The 17,448-nt window shown below is 57.2% G+C and overlaps 1 protein-coding gene across 1 annotated transcript; it reads right to left on the bottom strand.

Annotated features, from left to right (window-relative positions):
* Positions 1–2,905: 2,905 nt before the first annotated feature.
* Positions 2,906–8,452, bottom strand: LOC136562983 (protocadherin-10-like). The gene is made up of 4 exons (XM_066560100.1): positions 5,953–8,452; positions 4,736–4,803; positions 4,544–4,632; positions 2,906–4,333 (listed from the first exon to the last, which is right to left on the bottom strand). Exons 1-4 carry the CDS (start codon positions 8,425–8,427, stop codon positions 4,086–4,088), a joined length of 2,880 nt encoding a protein of 959 aa, XP_066416197.1. The 5' UTR covers positions 8,428–8,452; the 3' UTR covers positions 2,906–4,085.
* Between the last annotated feature and the right edge of the window lie 8,996 nt (positions 8,453–17,448).

The following is a 17,448-nucleotide window of genomic DNA, read 5'->3' as shown; positions in this document are numbered from 1 at the left end:
ACCAAGATCAAAAAAGGAAACAGGAGGAAGGGATCCAGCCAGGAACAGGCTGCTTTGTTGGTGGGTTCAGGGACACATTTAAGAGGCAATTTGAAAAGAAACCCAAATGGATCCTGACCCAGTCTTGAATAAATTAAGGCAGGTTCCAGCATCATCGAGGAGAGGAGAGGAGAGGAGAGGAGAGGAGAGGAGAGGAGAGGAGAGGAGAGGAGAGGAGAGGAGAGGAGAGGAGAGGAGAGGAGAGGAGAGGAGAGGAGAATAAATTCCTAGTATCTTTGGAAGATCTAATTAACCACTGAGTGCCACAGATTGGGCTGGATCCAAGGTCCATGCAGAGGTTCTCATGGATTTTGGCTCTGTCCTGCCAATACCTCTGGGAACTGAGACCCACCTGTACCCATGGCTGTAGCCAGCCTGACCCAGCTGCATGCAGAGTGCTGTGTCCATGCTGAGGCTTTTTGGGGAATTTGCTGGCTGCTTCTTGATTCTGTGTGTGGCAGATGGGAGCAGATCTGAGCATCAGCCCCTCTGGGTCTTTCCCTCTGGCCTCTTTTCTCTCTACCTCTGGATTCGTTTTGTCTCTCTGGGACACATTTTCAAGTCATTACAGAGGTACAAGTGATGTTTCCATCTGAGCAGTCTATTCAGCAGCAGCAAAAGCACAAACCCCTGTTTGTGCTGGTGCCCAGAAGTGCTGTGTGCCTGCCTTGCATGGCCTGAAGCATTTTGCAGCCAACTGCACCACATGGCAGCTTTCCCACTGTCCTAGAAGCAAATCTCAAGCTGGCTGGCGGGTCCCTGAAAGCCAAATTTGCCTCTGGATCTCTGAGAGAGCTGGAACATGTGAGAGAGGCACCCAGAGAGGGTTCTGCTGAGCAGATCTCCAAAGGAGCTCTCATGCCCAGTGCATTACCAGGCTACAGAAACCAGCTAATGCTCAGGAGTGTTAGCACAGGGAGAGTTGTAAAAATAACCAGTTGTAGGGCAAAGACCTTGCATTTTTAATGAAACCCTGTCCCTGTGGGAGAGCTTCAAAGGAGATCTCATCTATTAGATGGACGATTCTGACCAGACATGCCCTTTGAAGAGGGATAGTAGTATGGTTGAATTGGATTTATGCAAGTCCTCTCTGCCCTAAAGCATGTCCCTTTTTATTGTCCTTTTTATCAGTATGGTGATTGAAATGAAAGATTCAAACTGAGCTCCTGTCAGTGCAGGTTTTCCTTCAACTGAGCAAAAGCAGATTCTGGGGGAATGTGGGGTGCTGGGGCCTGGGCTGGGTGCTGGCTGCTCAAATCCCTTTTGGAAGGTGCCTGAACTGAACATGAAAACCTGGGGGTCAGCAAGAAGTACAGATATGTGTGTGTGTGTGTGTGTGTGTCATGGTCAGGAGTAATGGACAGGACATGGAAGCAATTCAGTGGGTATCAGTGAGCCTTGGTAGCAGGGATTAAAAAATGCCAAGAAAATACTCTGGAGAGTGAGAGGGGAGATGGCAAACCTGTCCCCCTTGGTTGCTCAACCCCACGATTTTCCAAAGACAGAGATGCAAAATGCAACTTTAATATATCTGTGGTGTTTGGGGGTCAGCTTTGAGATCAATTTCCCTTTGGGAAGCCACACCTGGGAATCTGATGCAGAACACCAGTCCCATGTGCTCATTTAGCCCATGGATGCCATGGAGCACAGGCTGTGCTGGATGCTTTTGCTGTGTGAGCTGGAGCACAGTGAGCAGCTGGGCCCTCCTGCAGAGGGGCTGCAGTCCTCTCCCAGTGCTGACCAACACCAAAATGCAGCAGAGGTACTGCCAGGGTTAATCCAGGAGAGGGAGAGGCTTGCTGCCCTGCAGGGGCTCAGGTCCATTTGATGCTTTTATTACTTCTTGAGGCTGTTATTAATCTTATTGTATCACTTTATATAATTCCCTTGCTCTTTTGAAGCAGTGGAACAGGCTAATACTGTGCAGAGGTCTCAGGCAAGCTGTTTGGGGTTCTTTTTTACCCTTAACACTCTCTGGAGACCCTTGAAGAATGCACTTGGCAGCATAAAATCCTTCATCCTACTGTCTAATTGGGACAGGGAATATTTCATCTACCCGCAGCCAGGCAGATGTGAGCTGGGATTGAAGTCACCAGCAGCAGCCAGGTCCCTTTCATGTCCAAAGCTTTGTCCTCCCGGGCCCCTGGCTCCCACGAGGCCCCTTTGAGAGCTCTCTGGCCCTGCTTCCACTGAAGAGCACATTGCCCCCTTGCAGACAAGGACTTTTCTGTGTTAATCCCAAAAGCTGCATTGCAGCCTCCCCGAGCCAGCCACCAGCAAGTTCAGGGTATGGGAAGGACAACCATGGCCTGGCCACCTCAGGACTTCATCTGGAGGCCAAGTGCTTCCCACATCAAACCAAGAGACATCCCACCAACAGATACAGGCTTGCCCATCCCCAGGGAGCTGCCCCTACACCTGGCACAGGTCCAGGTTATCTCTGTGGGCCCTGTGGGTGCCTATCCAGGGAAAAGGGCAAAATAACCAGAGAAATCACTGTAACAACCACGAGTTGTTCTGCCATTAGTGCCACATCCAGCCCCTCTCCCAGCAGCTCATGGATGCCCCCACCACGGTGCAAATCTCCCCCTGCCCGAGCTGGAGCATTGAGCAAGGAGCTGTGTGACATCTCCAGCTCTTCTGGCCATGACCCCAAAGTGCTCCTGAGTCCAGGGAAGGAGGGAAGGGGACCTTGAGCCCCCAGAATCCAGGTGAAGTGAATAAAATGAGCTCTAGGCACAAAAGGAGCTCTCTGCTCCAGAAGTCAGAAGGACAGACGTATTTCCTGGAGCTGGGAGTGCTGCTCCAGGAGCTGTGCAGCAACCCCTGCTGTTGTGTGCAACTCAGGGACAGCCAGGAGCCAGGGTGAGCTATTAAAATACAATTTATTGGTACAAATCAGACAGAGTGAAACAAACTCAGTTTAGAAAGAGCTGTCATGTTCTGCACAGATGGATTCAAAATGAACTGTCCCATGACCAGAGCAATTGGCAATGATGGCAGACAGACTGGTGGACAGGTGCAGGGTGCACAAGGCAGGGGAGAGACTGTGCTGGGGCTGGAGCCCTGCCCTTGAGGGCTCCTGACTGCCAGCTAAAGGTTCTAAAAGAGAAACAGGGCACACTTGGAGATGTTTGTCCTGTGCAGGTGGGGCCCCCAGTGCACCAGAGCAGGGGTTCCTCCAGGCATTCAGGACTTGGGGAACACAGAGATCCAAGTGAGGGCAGGGGCTGGAGGGAAGAGACCTGTGCTGGGGTCATTCCAATGGTTGGAAACTGCTTTTCATTCAGATGATATTGCCTTGGGCTAGAGAGCTACCCAGCAGGGCCTCACCTTGTGCATCTCTCAGGTGCTGAAGCTGGCAGCCCCTCTGGCCATGCAGTCCGTGTGTGCTGCTCCTGAGCAAGGCTGGCTCTGCCCTGGACCTGGGCTGTGTCCAGCCCTGCAAGTGTTGGGTCAGGGCTGGAAGAGAAGCACTCATGAACATTGGGGTTTTGTACTCATTTCCCAGGGAAAACAGACACCAATTGCTGCTCTGGACATGCAACACATCCTGCTGGATCTCAGGGACAGAACAATGGTCACTGCCCCAGTGGGTAAGGTCAGGCTTGGCTGAACCAGGCCTGGTCTGCACACACTTTCCATGCCTAGTGGGACAGAGATACAGGCATGCAGCTCAGTACATTCACACAGCCAGACAAGACAAAGAAGTGACAATGTTTACAGAGATTAATGGTCCCTAGGGGGACATGGGAATGGATAAACTCAAGGCAGATTTGCTTAAATCTGGTCATATGGACCTCAAACAGCACCTGCTGCCAATACAGCTCTGCAAGATGAGATGGGAGAAACTCCCCTCGCCACCACCCCCCACTCCCTGTAATTTTCAGTCTCTTGCTCCTTAAATCCTTCCCACATGCTCTGTTGAGCCACTCTCCCAGCATCTCCATAAAGTCTTGAGTGGTCCATACATGGAGGTGTGTGCTGTGGGTGGACCTGGCAGCTGAAATAATGCAGAAGATTCCAAGGATAGAGCCATCCAGGCTCTATTTCAGGTCGTTGTTGATAACCACACTGTCATGCATGTCACAGTAAGTTGTCATCTTCTTCCTCTTGCCAAAGGTGGAGAAGCTGTTTTTGTTCTCCCGGCCCGGGAAGAGGGGCCCATCCTTGCTGGAGAGCAGAGTGGGGGTGCCAGGGATGTAAACGTTGTGCTGATAATCCAGGGCTGGGTACAAGGGGCTGTAGTGGGGTGTCCAGATGCTGTTGGGGCCTGCTGAAGCCTTCTGAAACTCTGGAGAAAAAATGAGTGAAAGATTGGCTCAGGTCACATCCACATCCCAGGATGCAAGTCCTGTGTCACCAGCCTCCATCCTGGTGCCTGGACGCCCCTTCCACCCACAAAACTTCACCACTGCAAGGAACAGGGGTGTGATGCCCCCACTGCACCTCCAAAAGCAACCGGAGGGTCTGGTCATGCCAGCCCCAGTATCCCAATACCAACCAGAGACAGGGGTCACCAGTGTGCACAGCCTCTCGTGCTCCTTCTGGAGGGCTCTACGGATTTCCCCCACATCTTCCAAGCTCTGGGAGCTAAAGAGAAGAGACTGGTTCAAAGCTGTGTGGGACATAACCTCCCCATTCCCATATCCCCCTTCCACTTGCTTCCCCTGTTCCCCAGTGCTGCATTTGGTACCTTTTCAGGGCAGGTCTCTGTGTGCTCTGTGTGACTGGAGGCAGCCACTCCGTGTTGGGCTGCTTGGCCTGGAAAACACAGGGAAGAGCAAGGCTGGTTATTGGGAGCCTCTGTCAATCAGCCCTGGGACCCTTTGTCAAAAAACCCAGCCCTGCCAGCACAAGGCTTCAGCAGGCAGGGAGGCAGGACCACATCTCCACTTTCCCTGTGTCCTTTGTGGAGAATCAAGCAGCACATTCCTGTTCTGGGGAAACTGAGACAGCATGGAATCAGCCTGTTCCCTCCTGGACCTTCCTCAACCTCCTGAGATATGGGGGTGGTTCTGGGCTTGTCCTCTGTCTCTGGGGGTTTTAAGCCTGTCATTCTGGGAAGAGACAGGTGGTTTTCTTATTCCTGCTAATTTTCAAAAGCCTTTCTTCATGTGCAATGTTTACTTAGCCCAGGTCTGAGGTACTAAATGGTGAGAGATGCAGAAATCAGCTGTGTGCTTGATGTCCCAGGAGGGTTGCAAAAGCTGCAGGAAAATCTAATTAAGTATTAGAGAAGAGAGTCTAGGGGTGCAAGGAGACACGTGGAGAGACTCTCTTGGCAGAGAGTCCTGGGCTCTCCTCGGAAGGGCTGGTTTATTAAAAGACAGACATAAGTGGATTAGATGCCTCATCACTCTCCATTCTTGTAATCGTGTTTTGGAGGGTCTTTCATTGGGAAAATTAGACATTCCTCATTTCAATACCTAACAAATGTTGACATCAAAATCCTGCCCCGCAGACCCCACTCCCTGCCTGCTGGCACAGCCGGGTGCAGAGCAGCAGCCAGGCCCGGGACACTGCGGGCCCTGCCAGCACAGGGCGGCAGAGCAGCAGCGATGCTCCCACTGTCCCAGTGTGAATTGTTTACCCGCGCCAAGGAGAAGCCACCCCCACTATCCCACCGCCCCCAGGGCACTGGAGCATCTCTGTTGCCTCTAATGGGTACAAAAGACGGTGAGAAGGGATTTCCTCTCGCCTCAGCCGAGCCCGGCACTCCCCCGGTAATTAGACCCGTCGGGAAGCTCGGTGGAGATCCCGCTGCCTGACGGCTCCTAATTCCCGCACTGATCAAAGGCTCCGGTTGTTCTCTGGGAGAAGCCGTGTCTGGCTTCCCTCGTGGCAGAGGCTGAGGGAGGGGGCTGGGGGGACCTGCGGAGTGCTGCTAAGCACTGCTGGGCGTGATGTTACCTCTTTGGAGACCTGGAGATGCTGCTCTGGCCGGGACCGCTTCCCGGGGTCCTTCTCATTGTTCCGGGGAGGGCTGCAGGGTTTGAGGAACATGAAGTCACTCTGAGCAGACTCAGGACCAAGGCAGACCTTGTAGCAGTAGCCTGGGGGGCCGCCCGCAGGCACATCAAGGCAGGTGGCAGCCGCGGTCCCTGCAGGGGGCTGCGCCGTCAGGTTGGAAGTCTTCAGGCCATCAGAGGAGGGTCTGGACCCGGGACAGCAGTGACAGCGAGGTGGCGAGCAGCTGCCCCCCTGGCGGGAACGCCGCTCGCCGCGGCAGCGAATGGCTGTGAGAATGAGGATGGCGAGGAGGAAGGTGAAGGAGATGGAGCCCAGGGAGACAAGAAGATAGAGGGTGAGCGGGGAGGATGAGGAGACCTCTGGAGGGAGGCTGAACTCGCTGAAGTCGGAGAGAGTCTGGGGCATGGTCTCCACCACCGAAAGCAGGAGGGACACGGTGGCAGAGAGGGCTGGCTGCCCCCCGTCCCGCACCTGCACCACCAGCTGCTGCCGGCTGGCATCCTGCTCCAGAAAGGAGCGCAGTGTGCGCAGCTCCCCCGTGTCGGGCGCCACGCTGAAGAGGGTGAAGTCAGTAGCCTGGAGGAGCTGGTAGGAGAGGCGAGAGTTCAGCCCCGCGTCCGCATCCACCGCCGACACCGTGCCCACGAGGTAGCCGGGCCTGGCCGAACGCGGCACCAGCTCGGTGGCAACGGAGCCGTTGCGCGGCATGGGGGAAACGATGACCGGGGCGTTGTCGTTCTGGTCCAACACAAAGATGTGCACGGTGACGTTGGCACTGAGTGGGGGAAACCCCGCGTCCTGCGCTTGCACCTGGATCTGGAAGCTGCGGATCTGCTCGTAGTCGAGGGAGCGCAGGGCGTACATGTGCCCGCTGTCTGAGTTGATAGACACGTAGGTGCCCACGGGCATGCCGTGGATGTGCCCGTCGGCAATGGAGTAGGACAGGTAGGCGTTTTGCTGGCAGTCGGGGTCTAACGCGCTGACAGAGCAGATGGAGGCGCCTGGTGCATTGTTCTCCATCACGTAGACGCTGTAGGAGGGCTGGAGGAAGCGCGGGGCGTTGTCGTTCACATCAGACACGGGGATGGTGAGGGTGCTGCGGGTCAGCAGGGCAGGTGAGCCCATGTCCCGAGCCGTGATGCTCACGTTGTACTCAGGCACGAGCTCCCTGTCCAGCGCTTGCGTGGTCACCAGCGTGTAGTAGTTCCGGAAGGAGGAGCGGAGCTCGAATGGCACATTGGGGCCGACCTCACAGCTCACACGCCCATTGTCCCCAGAGTCCCGGTCCAGAACACTGATGACAGCGATCACAGTGCCTGGGGGGGCATCCTCCAGCACGGGTGTGGACACTGAGGTGAGGGTCACCTCCGGTGCATTGTCATTGACATCAAGGAGGTGCACGAGCACCCTGCAGTGCACAGCCACAGCCGAGGGCCCGCGGTCCTTGGCTTGCACGTAGAGCTCGTGGAGGCTGGCCCGCTCATAGTCCAGGCGGCCCTTCAGCAGCACCTGCCCGCTCCGGGGCTCCACGTGGAAGAGCTCCCGGACACGTGGCGGTGCGTGCCCACTGAAGGAGTACTCAATCTCCCCGTTGGGGCCCTCATCCAGGTCAGTGGCATTGAGCTGGATGACCAGAGTGCCAGCAGGAGCGTCCTCAGGAAGGCTCACACCATAGGAGGGCTGGTCAAAGGCAGGCACGTTGTCGTTGGCGTCCAGCACGGTGACGAGGATCTGAGCCGTGCCGGAGCGCTCGGGGACGCCGCCGTCGAGAGCGGTGAGCAGCACCCGGTGCACGCGTTGCTGCTCACGGTCCAGGGCGCGCTCCAGCACCAGCTCTGCAAACTTGCTGGCATCACTGCGTGTCTGCACCTCCAGTGAGAAGAAGCCATTGGGGCTGAGGCGGTAGGTGTGCACAGAGTTGGTGCCCACGTCAGGATCCTGGGCGCTCTCCAGGGGGAAGCGAGCACCGAGCACGGCAGACTCGGCCACCTCCAGCACATATTCCTGCCAAGGGAAGGTGGGTGCGTGGTCGTTGATGTCCAGCACCTCCACCTCGACGCGGTAGAGCTCCAGTGGGCTCTCGACGAGGAGCTGCAGGTGGAGCAGGCAGGTCCCCCCGGCCTCGCACACCTCCTCCCGGTCAATCCGCTCGTTCACAAAGAGGATCCCGTTCTCCAGGTTCACTTCCAGGTGCTGCCTGGCCCCGGCCCGCGACACGATGCGGAACCTCCGTGCTGACAGGGTGGACACATCCAGTCCCAGGTCCTCACCCAGGTTGGCCACGAAGGCTCCGTGCTCCAGCTCCTCCGGCACGGCGTAGCGCAGCTGCCCCCGCGCCGGGGGTCCGGCCAACAGGAGGAAGAGGAGGGAGCGGAGAAAGAGCTGCCCCCGCCCGGAGCCTGCTCCGGCCCCCATGGCCCCGCGGCAGTCCCGGGAACGAGGAGTCGCACCCGCGCCGCCGCCTCCGCCCTCGCCTTCGCTTGCCTCTTGCACTTTCAAAGAGTTGAGGGCTCCCGAGGGCGGCGGAGGAGGGCCTTGCCCGGAGCTGCGGGGCCGAACCGCGGCCACCAGCAGCGGCTTAACCCTTTCTTTGCTGGCCCCCGCAAGGGGCTGCAATCCGGGGCCACAGCAGAATCTGTTTACCGGAGCCAGACGCACCTGAGGAGGGGACCAACTTCGGGGAGATCCCGTTAACGGCGGTGGGAGCTCCAGCAAGACCGATCGCTGCCCGGGGCACCGGTATTACCCCGCAGATGCTGCGTTCGGACCCGCGGTAGATTAAGAGGAGCCCAGATCGCGGCTGCTGCCAAATCCCCCGGCCGCGTCCCCCGCCGTGCCGGTCCTAACCTTTACCAGACGGTTAAGCCCCTCCAGACTTGATTACATTTCCCTGCACACCGTTTTCCTTGTAATGCGGAGTTTTTAATTACAGGAGCAGGGGGATTACAGCCCTGGATAAAGCTGAGCCCATCAGCGCGGAGGCACAGAGACCCCCCCCCCCCGCCCCTTCTTTCCCTGCCTCCTTCCTACCCCCGACACCCCGCTTGCCCACGGCCCCGCGTCCCAAATCCCGCTCCCCCACCGGGCACCCCAGTGTCAGCCCCCTCGGGCTCTCGGCGCACGACCCTGCCCAGAGACCCCCGGATCTGCCTCTCCACACCCCCAGCCGTGCCCCCACCGCGGGCACAAACTTTCCGCCCCCAGCGGAGGGGGAGGCGGGAGCAGAGCGAGCCGCGAGTCCCCCGCCGGCCCCCGAAGCGCGACAGACGGCGGCCCCTGCGCCCCCCCTTCCCCTCCCCGCCCCGGTACCGCTCACGGTCCCTCCGCGGCCGATCCGTTCTCCCCGCAGACCCGTCTCCAGCCGCCGCCGCGCCCGGGCAGCTCCGTGAGTCGCCTCCCACCGTCGCCGTCCCCGGGGGCGCTCGGTAACGGGACGGGGCGGCCGCTGCCCCCGCCCCGCGGCTGCTCAGGGTGCGGATAATCCCCTAACGATCCAGTTAAAGGCTCGAAGGGGCTCGCAGCCGCTTTAGCCGGGCACTGATATTTCACCGCCTTTGTCCCTCCTCACCGGTCCCCGCTGGGAAGGGAACCGCCGGCCCCAACCGCTCCCCCCACCTTGCTCCCCACGGGGACCCGAGTGGCAAGCAGGATGCAGAGCCGACCGGGAGACCGGAGGAGGCAGGAGGCGGCGGAGCTGGTGGGGTTTGTCGGGCTGGGAAAAGGATTTGGTCCCTGGGAGTGCAGCGAGACCCACGCGGGACGTGCCGCGCTCGTGGGGTCGCCGGTCGGGGAGGAGGGCAGGCAGGGCGGGCAGGTGGAAGGAGCGGAGCGCCTGGGGCACGCGTGGGCTCGGGCCGCTCGCGGGTGGAATCGGGACGGCTCCCGGTAAGTGAAGCCCAGCCCGCATCGGCAGCGCCGGTCACTGCCAGCCTGTCCCCCGCGCCATCTCCCACGCCAAGACCACCCCTGGCGGCGGCGTTGTCACCCCCGCCCCGATCCGTTTCTTTCTAATCCCCCTCCAATCCCCGATTTGCGCCCCCCCTGCTCGCCCCCCTCTCTCCGTCCATCACCGCCCAGCCCTGCCGGGGCTGAGATGCCGGAGGTGGGATGGAGCGGGTATTGCTCCTCCGGGAACCCCCTCTGGTGCTGCTCAGGCCAGAGGGGGATTGCGGGTGGGGGTGAGACAGGACAGAGAAATTTTCGGGGGTCTTATTTCATTCCCTCCAGTCTTTCCCCCGTCTCCGACCAAACGCATTCTGCAAAATCATTGGAGCGGCTCCGGTCCTATTGTTTGATTGAGAGTAAAATATTCACCACCACCTCCTGCTCCCCCAGGTGCACCGGCAGGATCCGAGCCCCCCCCGGCTCCCTGCCCGGTCCTTCCCGCCCTTCTCCAGCTCTGCTTGGTAAGGTTCCCCCCACCCTGCACATCTTCATCTCCGCTTCCTTTGGGGAGGGAACCGTGTCATGTCCCCCCTTGCTTCCCTCCCCTAAGGGAGATCATAGGATAGTCCCATTCTGTTCCTTTCCCTCATCTCCCCAGACCTTGTAGTCCCTTCTAGCTCCCCTCCCAGACCCCACGATTCCAGAGGACCAAGGTCAAATGGGGTGGGGGGGTGGGAGGGGTTAGGGAGAACAGACTTGTTCCAGGGATCCCTTTCCTGAAGGAAATGGCTCTGGCTGGGGGTGCTACAAAGGGGTGAGGAATCCAAAGAAGGAAGAGCCTTTTTTGGGGGGAACATAGCAGAGGAGGGTGAGCAGCAGGATGGGGGGGATGGAGTGGGGACAGTGCACCACTAACACCCCACTCCATACCCTACAGGTTTTAAGGCCCCTCTTGTGGTGCAGAATAGTGCTCAGCTGCCAGCCCTGTTCTCCCGGGGTAGGGAATCAGGATGCGGCTAGGAGGCTGTTTTTGGAAAATGCTGGAAGCTACAGGGGTTCTGTCTCTCTGAGATGCCTTGGCACAGGCGGGCGGGTGGCCAGCTGCCTCAGGTCAGCACTGACGAGCTTTGGCAAGGCCAGCCGGGGAGATCAGGGTGGGATGTGGGATGCAGCAGGAGACGCCGCAGGTTGAGCTGCCTTGGAAAAGTCACGCAGAGAGCAAAGGACTGGGGGGGGGACACACACAACAACACTCAGCTGCCTGTGGGCACTAAACCTTGCCCAGCCACCACCGCCACTCCATTTTCCTGCCTGCTGCGTTCGGGGGCAGCAGAAGGGGCTGAGAGAAGCGCGGTCCCTGCCAGAGCACAGAGCTCCTCCCCCAGCTGCCCAGGGCGGCCTCTGCCCAGCCGTGCATGCGGCTGCTCCCCCCTCGCTCCGAGGCTTGTGGTGCCCAAGAGGGCAAACACAGTGGGAAGGGGGGGGGTCTCCTGGTGGGAATGAGAGCAGCCCTGGCCCTGCAGCTGGGAAGTCACTCTGGGGTTGCTTCTGTAGGGTCTGGTGGTGGGGATTCAGTCTGTGAAGCCACAACGCTCTCCGCAGCAGGATGCCCTGAGCAGAGCTCCTTCCACTTCAAAACTTTGGTTCCCTGCCTTGCCTTGGGAGGAAAATCACTGTCCTGAAGGGGATGGTGGCTGTCTTGGCATGTTTATCAGGGCTGGTGGGCACTCTGCCTGCCCTTGTGTGCTGGGATGCAAGATATGACACATGCCCATCTCCTTTCAGAAGTGCACAGGGATGGGATGAGAGAATAGGGGCATGAGCTGGAGAAAGGAAATTATCATTAAGGAAAAAAATCTTCACCATGAAGGTGTCACAGGGACCAGATTGGGGTGGGGATTGTCATCCTGGAGATCCTCCTGAGCTGCCAAATCTAGCTCTGAGTAGGGATGCTCCAGGGTCCTCCAGATGTCCCAACACCACTGTGAACCTGGAAAGTCCCAGTCACTGAGCAGAGGTCACCAAAGCAAGAGAAAGAGCTGCCCAAAGGGCCCAGGCTTGCAGAGCACAGGTCCCAGATTTGTCAGGAGCCACTTCTCCTCACAGGCACCATGCCCAGGGATGGATGGAGCAATGAAGGATGCCAGGACTCCATTCCCACTGGAAATCCTTGTCCATGGGCTTTGCTCTGCAAGGTGCTGGAGTTGCTTACCACCCTCCTCTTCCTCTGCAGTGGTGCAGGAAGAACTTTTGCACCAGGCATGATGTGTTCATGAAGTTCCAGGGGGTTTTTATGTGAGGAGATGTCCCTGAGGTGACCAACTCAAGGCTTACTACTGGTAGCAGGCACTTGACTCTCCTGGCCCAGACAGACACACAAAGGGACAACTCCCCCAGTCCCTTTGCCAGGGACAGATGGAAACTGAAACAGGCTCAGCTCTGAGCAGACCCTCTCTAGCTGTCACCTTCTTTTGGGCATTTCCAGTGGGGCCCAGTCCTGCTCAGCCTCTGAGGGAGCAGTTCTGACTCCCTGTAGGACACAGACTTCAATGGCAGCTCAGGAAGCCAAGTCTCTCCTCCTGTTCTGCAGGGGTGGGAATTTCTTGCAAACCCAAGCTGCCAAAGGAGCTGCTCTCATGGCTGGTGTCTTGTTCCACTTGAATAACAGACTTGGGACCTGAAGCAAAAGAAGGGGTATGTCCCCATTATCCTGAGGGCTGGGACTACTCACTTTGCTGTGGGCATCCTCTTAGAGGGTCTCCCTAAATTGCCCTGAGGGAATGTCTCCTTCCTGCTGGGAAGGAAGAAGGAACAGTGAGCAGGAAAGAAAGGTGGGCAACAGTGTGATGAGTGCCTGGGGGAAGAGCAGCTTTGTGAGAGAGGAGGTGATACCTCTCCTCTGTCAGGCACCAGTGTGACTGGTGTTGGAATATTATGCACAACTCTAGTGCCTGAAGTTCTGAAAGGTTAAAAAACTGATTTAAGGCTTGGAACAATACCCTATAGGGAGAAGTGTAAGTGAAACTGCCTCAGCTCTGTGGAGAAAGAAACCAGAGGAGAAATGATGGTAGGGCCAGGGAGGTGTTACCAGGAGGAAATGCTTTGGACAGTTAGAAGAAATGCAGAGCCATGGCTTCAGCCTGAGAGCTTCATGTACTGGGCAGTGAGAGGGGACCAAGCTGTCAGGACTTTTGATGGTGTCTATGTCTTTTGGTGTCCACAGATCCACGTGAAACAAAAGATTCCCAAGTTCCCCACTGTATCATGCTAAAGTGGGAAGACTGAGCCTGGGAAGAGTGATTCTGATTGATCTCACCTCCTCCAGCAGAGAAACCACTGCAGCTCTTCTACTCATGTTGAAGCTGCGTCCCCAGTGAGGAGGCCAAGGGGCAGAAGTCAGAGTGGATGTTTCCTCTCCTCACAGACATCTTGCATCAGCACCCAACCAAAAACTGTGTGCCTGCAGTTCACATTGAATCCCACATCCCTGGGATAGGTTGGTGGTTTCAGAAGGGAAAGGCATGGAAAGGCATGAAAAGGCATGTTCTTCTTTCTCCCCATTTCTAAAATGTAATTCTTCCAGTCCTGGACAGTTATGGGGATGTTTCCTGCTTCCCTGTCCCTTCTTTCACTTCATTTCTCTGTCTCCATTCCCAGGGCAGGGACCACCTCTACCCTCCCACTCTCCCCTGGCCCGTGCCAGGGACTTTGCCTCCCTGAGACACACCCCACCATCCCCATCTTCTCCAGGGAGCTTTGCAGATCCTCCAGGCCTCCCTTTTCTCCCCCACCAGCCCTACTTCTTTCCTCTCTGTCTGAGAGATCAGTCATCGAGGGTGTCAACGCACACGCACCCGACTCCCCCGGGAGGATGGGGAGCTGCAAGCTGGGGGTGGTGTTCTGCTGCAAGGAGGCAAAGCTGCCATCAGCAGCTGCTTTGATCTGGAGACAATTACAGATGAGTGTAGGACCCTGCTCCACTCAGCCAATAAATAATGGAATTTCTGTGTTGACACAGACAGATTTCCCCCAAACTGTCAGAGAAGGGGAGACGGAGTGAGTGAACGGGAGCCTGAGAGGCTGGAGGGAAGGGGAGAGAAGCAGGAAGGGGAAGGAATGAAGTGGGCCTGTGGGAAAACAGGGAGAAGGGAAAATAAAAAGAAGTTTGGGAAGGCAACACTGATGGGGGGAGCTGGGCAGGGAGGAGAAGAAGCCTAAGGAACACATATTTGTAGAGGGGAAGGAAAATCAAGACAGGAACTGTGGGTGGAAACGGAGCGGGGGGAGTGCTGCATACGCAGCTGGAAGCAGAGGGAAAAAAAATCTGAAGGTGGAAAAGAAAGAGAAGGAGGAACAAAGGCATGGCAGTGTCCCCGGGGCTCCCTGGCTGCCTGGCAGATCACACGCTCCCCGAGCAGGGACCGTATTCCCGCAGCCCTGCACAGAGCGGCCCTGACCCCCCCGGGGCGCTCAGCGCTGCCGAGCCGGCATGGGAGGCACGCATGAGTTAGTGAAATGGTGCCACTGGTGTGCAGCCAACAGCAGAAATTTGCTCTGAGATCACAAGTCCCTGAAAAACCTCCTGCGGATGGCCTGTCCCCATGCTCCCCCTGCTCCTCCCCATCTCCCTCTCCCTGCTCCCTCTGCAGCCTGGAGCTGTTTGTTCTCTGCCTGGTGATGGTTTTGTACTTCACTTACGACAAAGCAAAACCTCCCTTGTGCTCAGGAGCCCCACACCGAGCCCAGCAGAAACCATCCATCCCTCCTGCAACCCTCCAACCTGGGTGCAGCAACAGACCTGACAGGGATGGGGGGGCACTGGGGTTGTCTCCTTCCTCCCAGTTTGGAACACTCAAGAGCCCTACTTGTTCCCTCTTGGCCCCATCTGTGGCCTGAGCTGGCTCAGCCCCAGAAATTTTGGAGTATGGCCCAACTTGCCAAGGTCTCCAGGCCAAGCACCACTTCACTGTGGGTGTCCCTGGCTCCCAGCTTGATCCTTTTTGCAAAAGCTGGCATTCAAGCTTCCCACCCAAGCTCCAGATGGGATGCAAATACCTCCCAGCTCAGGGATTCTCCCCTCTATAAATCTTCACCTCACCCTATCTCTGCCTCCCACCTCTTCCTCAACCAATGCCCAGAGAAGTTGTGGCTGCTCCATCTCTGGAAGTGTCCAAGGCCGGGCTGTATGGGGCTTGGAGCAACCTGGGACAGTGGAAGGTGTCCCTGCCCATGGCAGGGGGTTGGAACTGGCTGATTTTCAAGGTTCCCTTCCAACCCAAACCATTCCAGGATCCTGTGATTCCTGTTCTCCTTCACAGTAGCCCCAGCTCTAATCAGGGGCTGAACCTTGCCCTGGCACAGATCAGATTCTCCCCCTTGTTGCCCCCACACAAGGAAGGCAGGACAGGATCAGATTGGGCCAAGCACTGACTGATCCAGGTGGCTCTCGGTACACAGCTCTCCACAGAGCTGGGAGGGGGCAGGAATTCTGCCTCTGGAGTTGTGTGGGATGGTGCCACAGCACTGATGAGACTGATGGCAGCTTGGGACACCCAGGAGCCTGGACAGAGCAGGGGGTGGTGGCACAGACTGCCAGCACCACGGCACCAGGTCAAAGCCAGGCAGGGGGGAGGCTTTCCAGGGATATTGCCTATGGATGTTGTTTAGCTTTAACACTGGCAAATGGCAGGAATGCCTGCCTAACTGGGCAGCAGTAGCTTGTGGCCTGAGCAGTGGGAGGACTGGAGCTCCTGCCAAGCACTTAAATCTTTCAGGATGTAAAACTGGTGTAAATTGCTGAAAAAAAAGGCCTTTCTGCTAATAAAGTCACAGGGAATGATTCAGCTAGCCCAGACAGGGTAACACACAGGGCCAGGCTGGGACCCCTTCTCCAGAATCACTTCAGATCCCTGGTCCCACTCATCTTACTGGGATGGTGGGAATGCTGCTGCTGCTCCTCTAGTCCCTAGCAGGATGCATAGAGAGTGAGGGGAAGGTGGTTTACAGGAGAGGGCGGGGTTGAGGAAGTGCCCAGAAGCCTCTCAGGGTGCCCAGGAAGGAAGGAAAGAAGAGCAGCTGGGTATTTGTGCTCAGCCCCTCCATGAGACCTCAGCCCTTCATCCCAGGATGAGGCCAGGGAAGATGTCAGGAGAGGGGAAGTGGAAGTGGCAAGACAGATTTATGTTTTTTCTGGGGTCTGCTGTGATGCCTGAGTACTTCTCCAAACACTGCCATCAACAGTCAGTGGGATGGAGACAAGGGAGGTCAGCTCAAGCTGAGCACAGTCCCCAGCCTTCCTCCAGGTCTTCCATGCCATAGGTCACGAGGAAGCTGCACCTCTGCCCAGGCATTGGGAACAAGCACCAAGCTGGCTCCAAGACCTCAAACACTTTTACATTGGGAACAGGCAGGACATCCCAGCCTGGATGAGCAAACCATGCAAAACATCTCTCCTTACTCCACCAGATCCGTTTTAAATTGTGGAAGAGCTAATGAGAACCAGCAGTGACAGAGCACCCCAGCCTTGTTCACTGGTGAGAAGAAGAAGGGGAGCTGCAGAGCTGGGTCTTCTCTCAAAGTAAAGCCCCAAGTCCTGACCCATCAGCACCTTAAATTCAACATGGAGATGGCAAATGCTAACAAGGAGTCATGGAGAGCCACTGCTCCAGATGGGGGGCTGAGAGCCAGGAGTTAACACCTCGCTAAGCAGTGGTGGGAGCAAAGAGTTAACATGGCTGGTAAAGGGAATGTTATCTGTCTCTTCTCTAAATATTATTTCCTCCCATGAAACCAGCTTTTCATCCTTGGCTAGAGGCAGCTCCCGCTGCTGGGAATCCAGCAGGAGCTTGTATCTGCTGCTGCACACACCACTGCTCCCAGCAAGCTGCCGAGACAAAGAGCTGCGCTCCCCTGGTGCCAGCAGCCCCAGCACGGGGAGCTGGGGCTGGGGCTTTGGCCCCCAGGGTGCAGGTGGCCTCGGGAAGGGCTTGGGGATGACAGGCTTTACACCAAAGAGGAATCTTGTTATTGAAAGCACTGCGCTGTGGAGGGATTTGCTCCCTGTCTTGCAGGGACAGGCAGGGCCCAGTGGCAGGAGGCTGTGCAAACCTCACCACCACCCCAGGAAGGTTTCTGTGGGGCTGCCCATTTCACACCTTGTCCCTTGGGTGTGCCAGGATGGACAAGATCAGGATACACCGTGGGAAAACCAAGACAGCAGTCACTGGCTCCAAAGTCACAAGCTGGAAAAGATGGGGGGTGTGGGGCAGCCTCTGCCCCTTTCTCAGCAGCATCAACTGAACAGCTGCATTGAGGGGCTGGGTGTCTGCAAAGCTGGTGGCTGGAATAAAATGGCTGCTGCTAAATCTTCTCTGAAACATCCTAAACTTTTAATGTGCATGAAAGCACGGCAGCATCCCTTTCGCACCCCGGAGGGCACAAAGGCGCGAGCGTCTCCGCTCTCCCATTCAGCCGGAGCCACGTGCTGCAGCCTGAACAGCGCCAGGAACGTGGCTGGAATGAAAGTCGCCCTCCCAGCCCGTGTGCTCAGAG

Source organism: Molothrus aeneus, chromosome 15 (genome assembly GCF_037042795.1).
Source record: "Molothrus aeneus isolate 106 chromosome 15, BPBGC_Maene_1.0, whole genome shotgun sequence".
Classification (NCBI taxonomy): domain Eukaryota; kingdom Metazoa; phylum Chordata; class Aves; order Passeriformes; family Icteridae; genus Molothrus; species Molothrus aeneus.
This window is presented reverse-complemented; position numbering and strand designations above follow the sequence as displayed.

What these genes read in the sequence shown, in the direction of transcription:
- LOC136562983 (XM_066560100.1), bottom strand. Translation starts at nt 8,427, where the DNA reads ATGGGGGCCGGAGCAGGCTCCGGGCGGGGGCAGCTCTTTCTCCGCTCC. An exon ending in ATCTCCAGGTCTCCAAAGAG is followed by an intron (nt 4,804 to 5,952) that starts GTAACATCACGC and finishes TGTGTTTTCCAG; the next exon opens with GCCAAGCAGCCCAACACGGA. An exon ending in ACTGGTGACCCCTGTCTCTG is followed by an intron (nt 4,334 to 4,543) that starts GTTGGTATTGGG and finishes TTTTTTCTCCAG; the next exon opens with AGTTTCAGAAGGCTTCAGCA.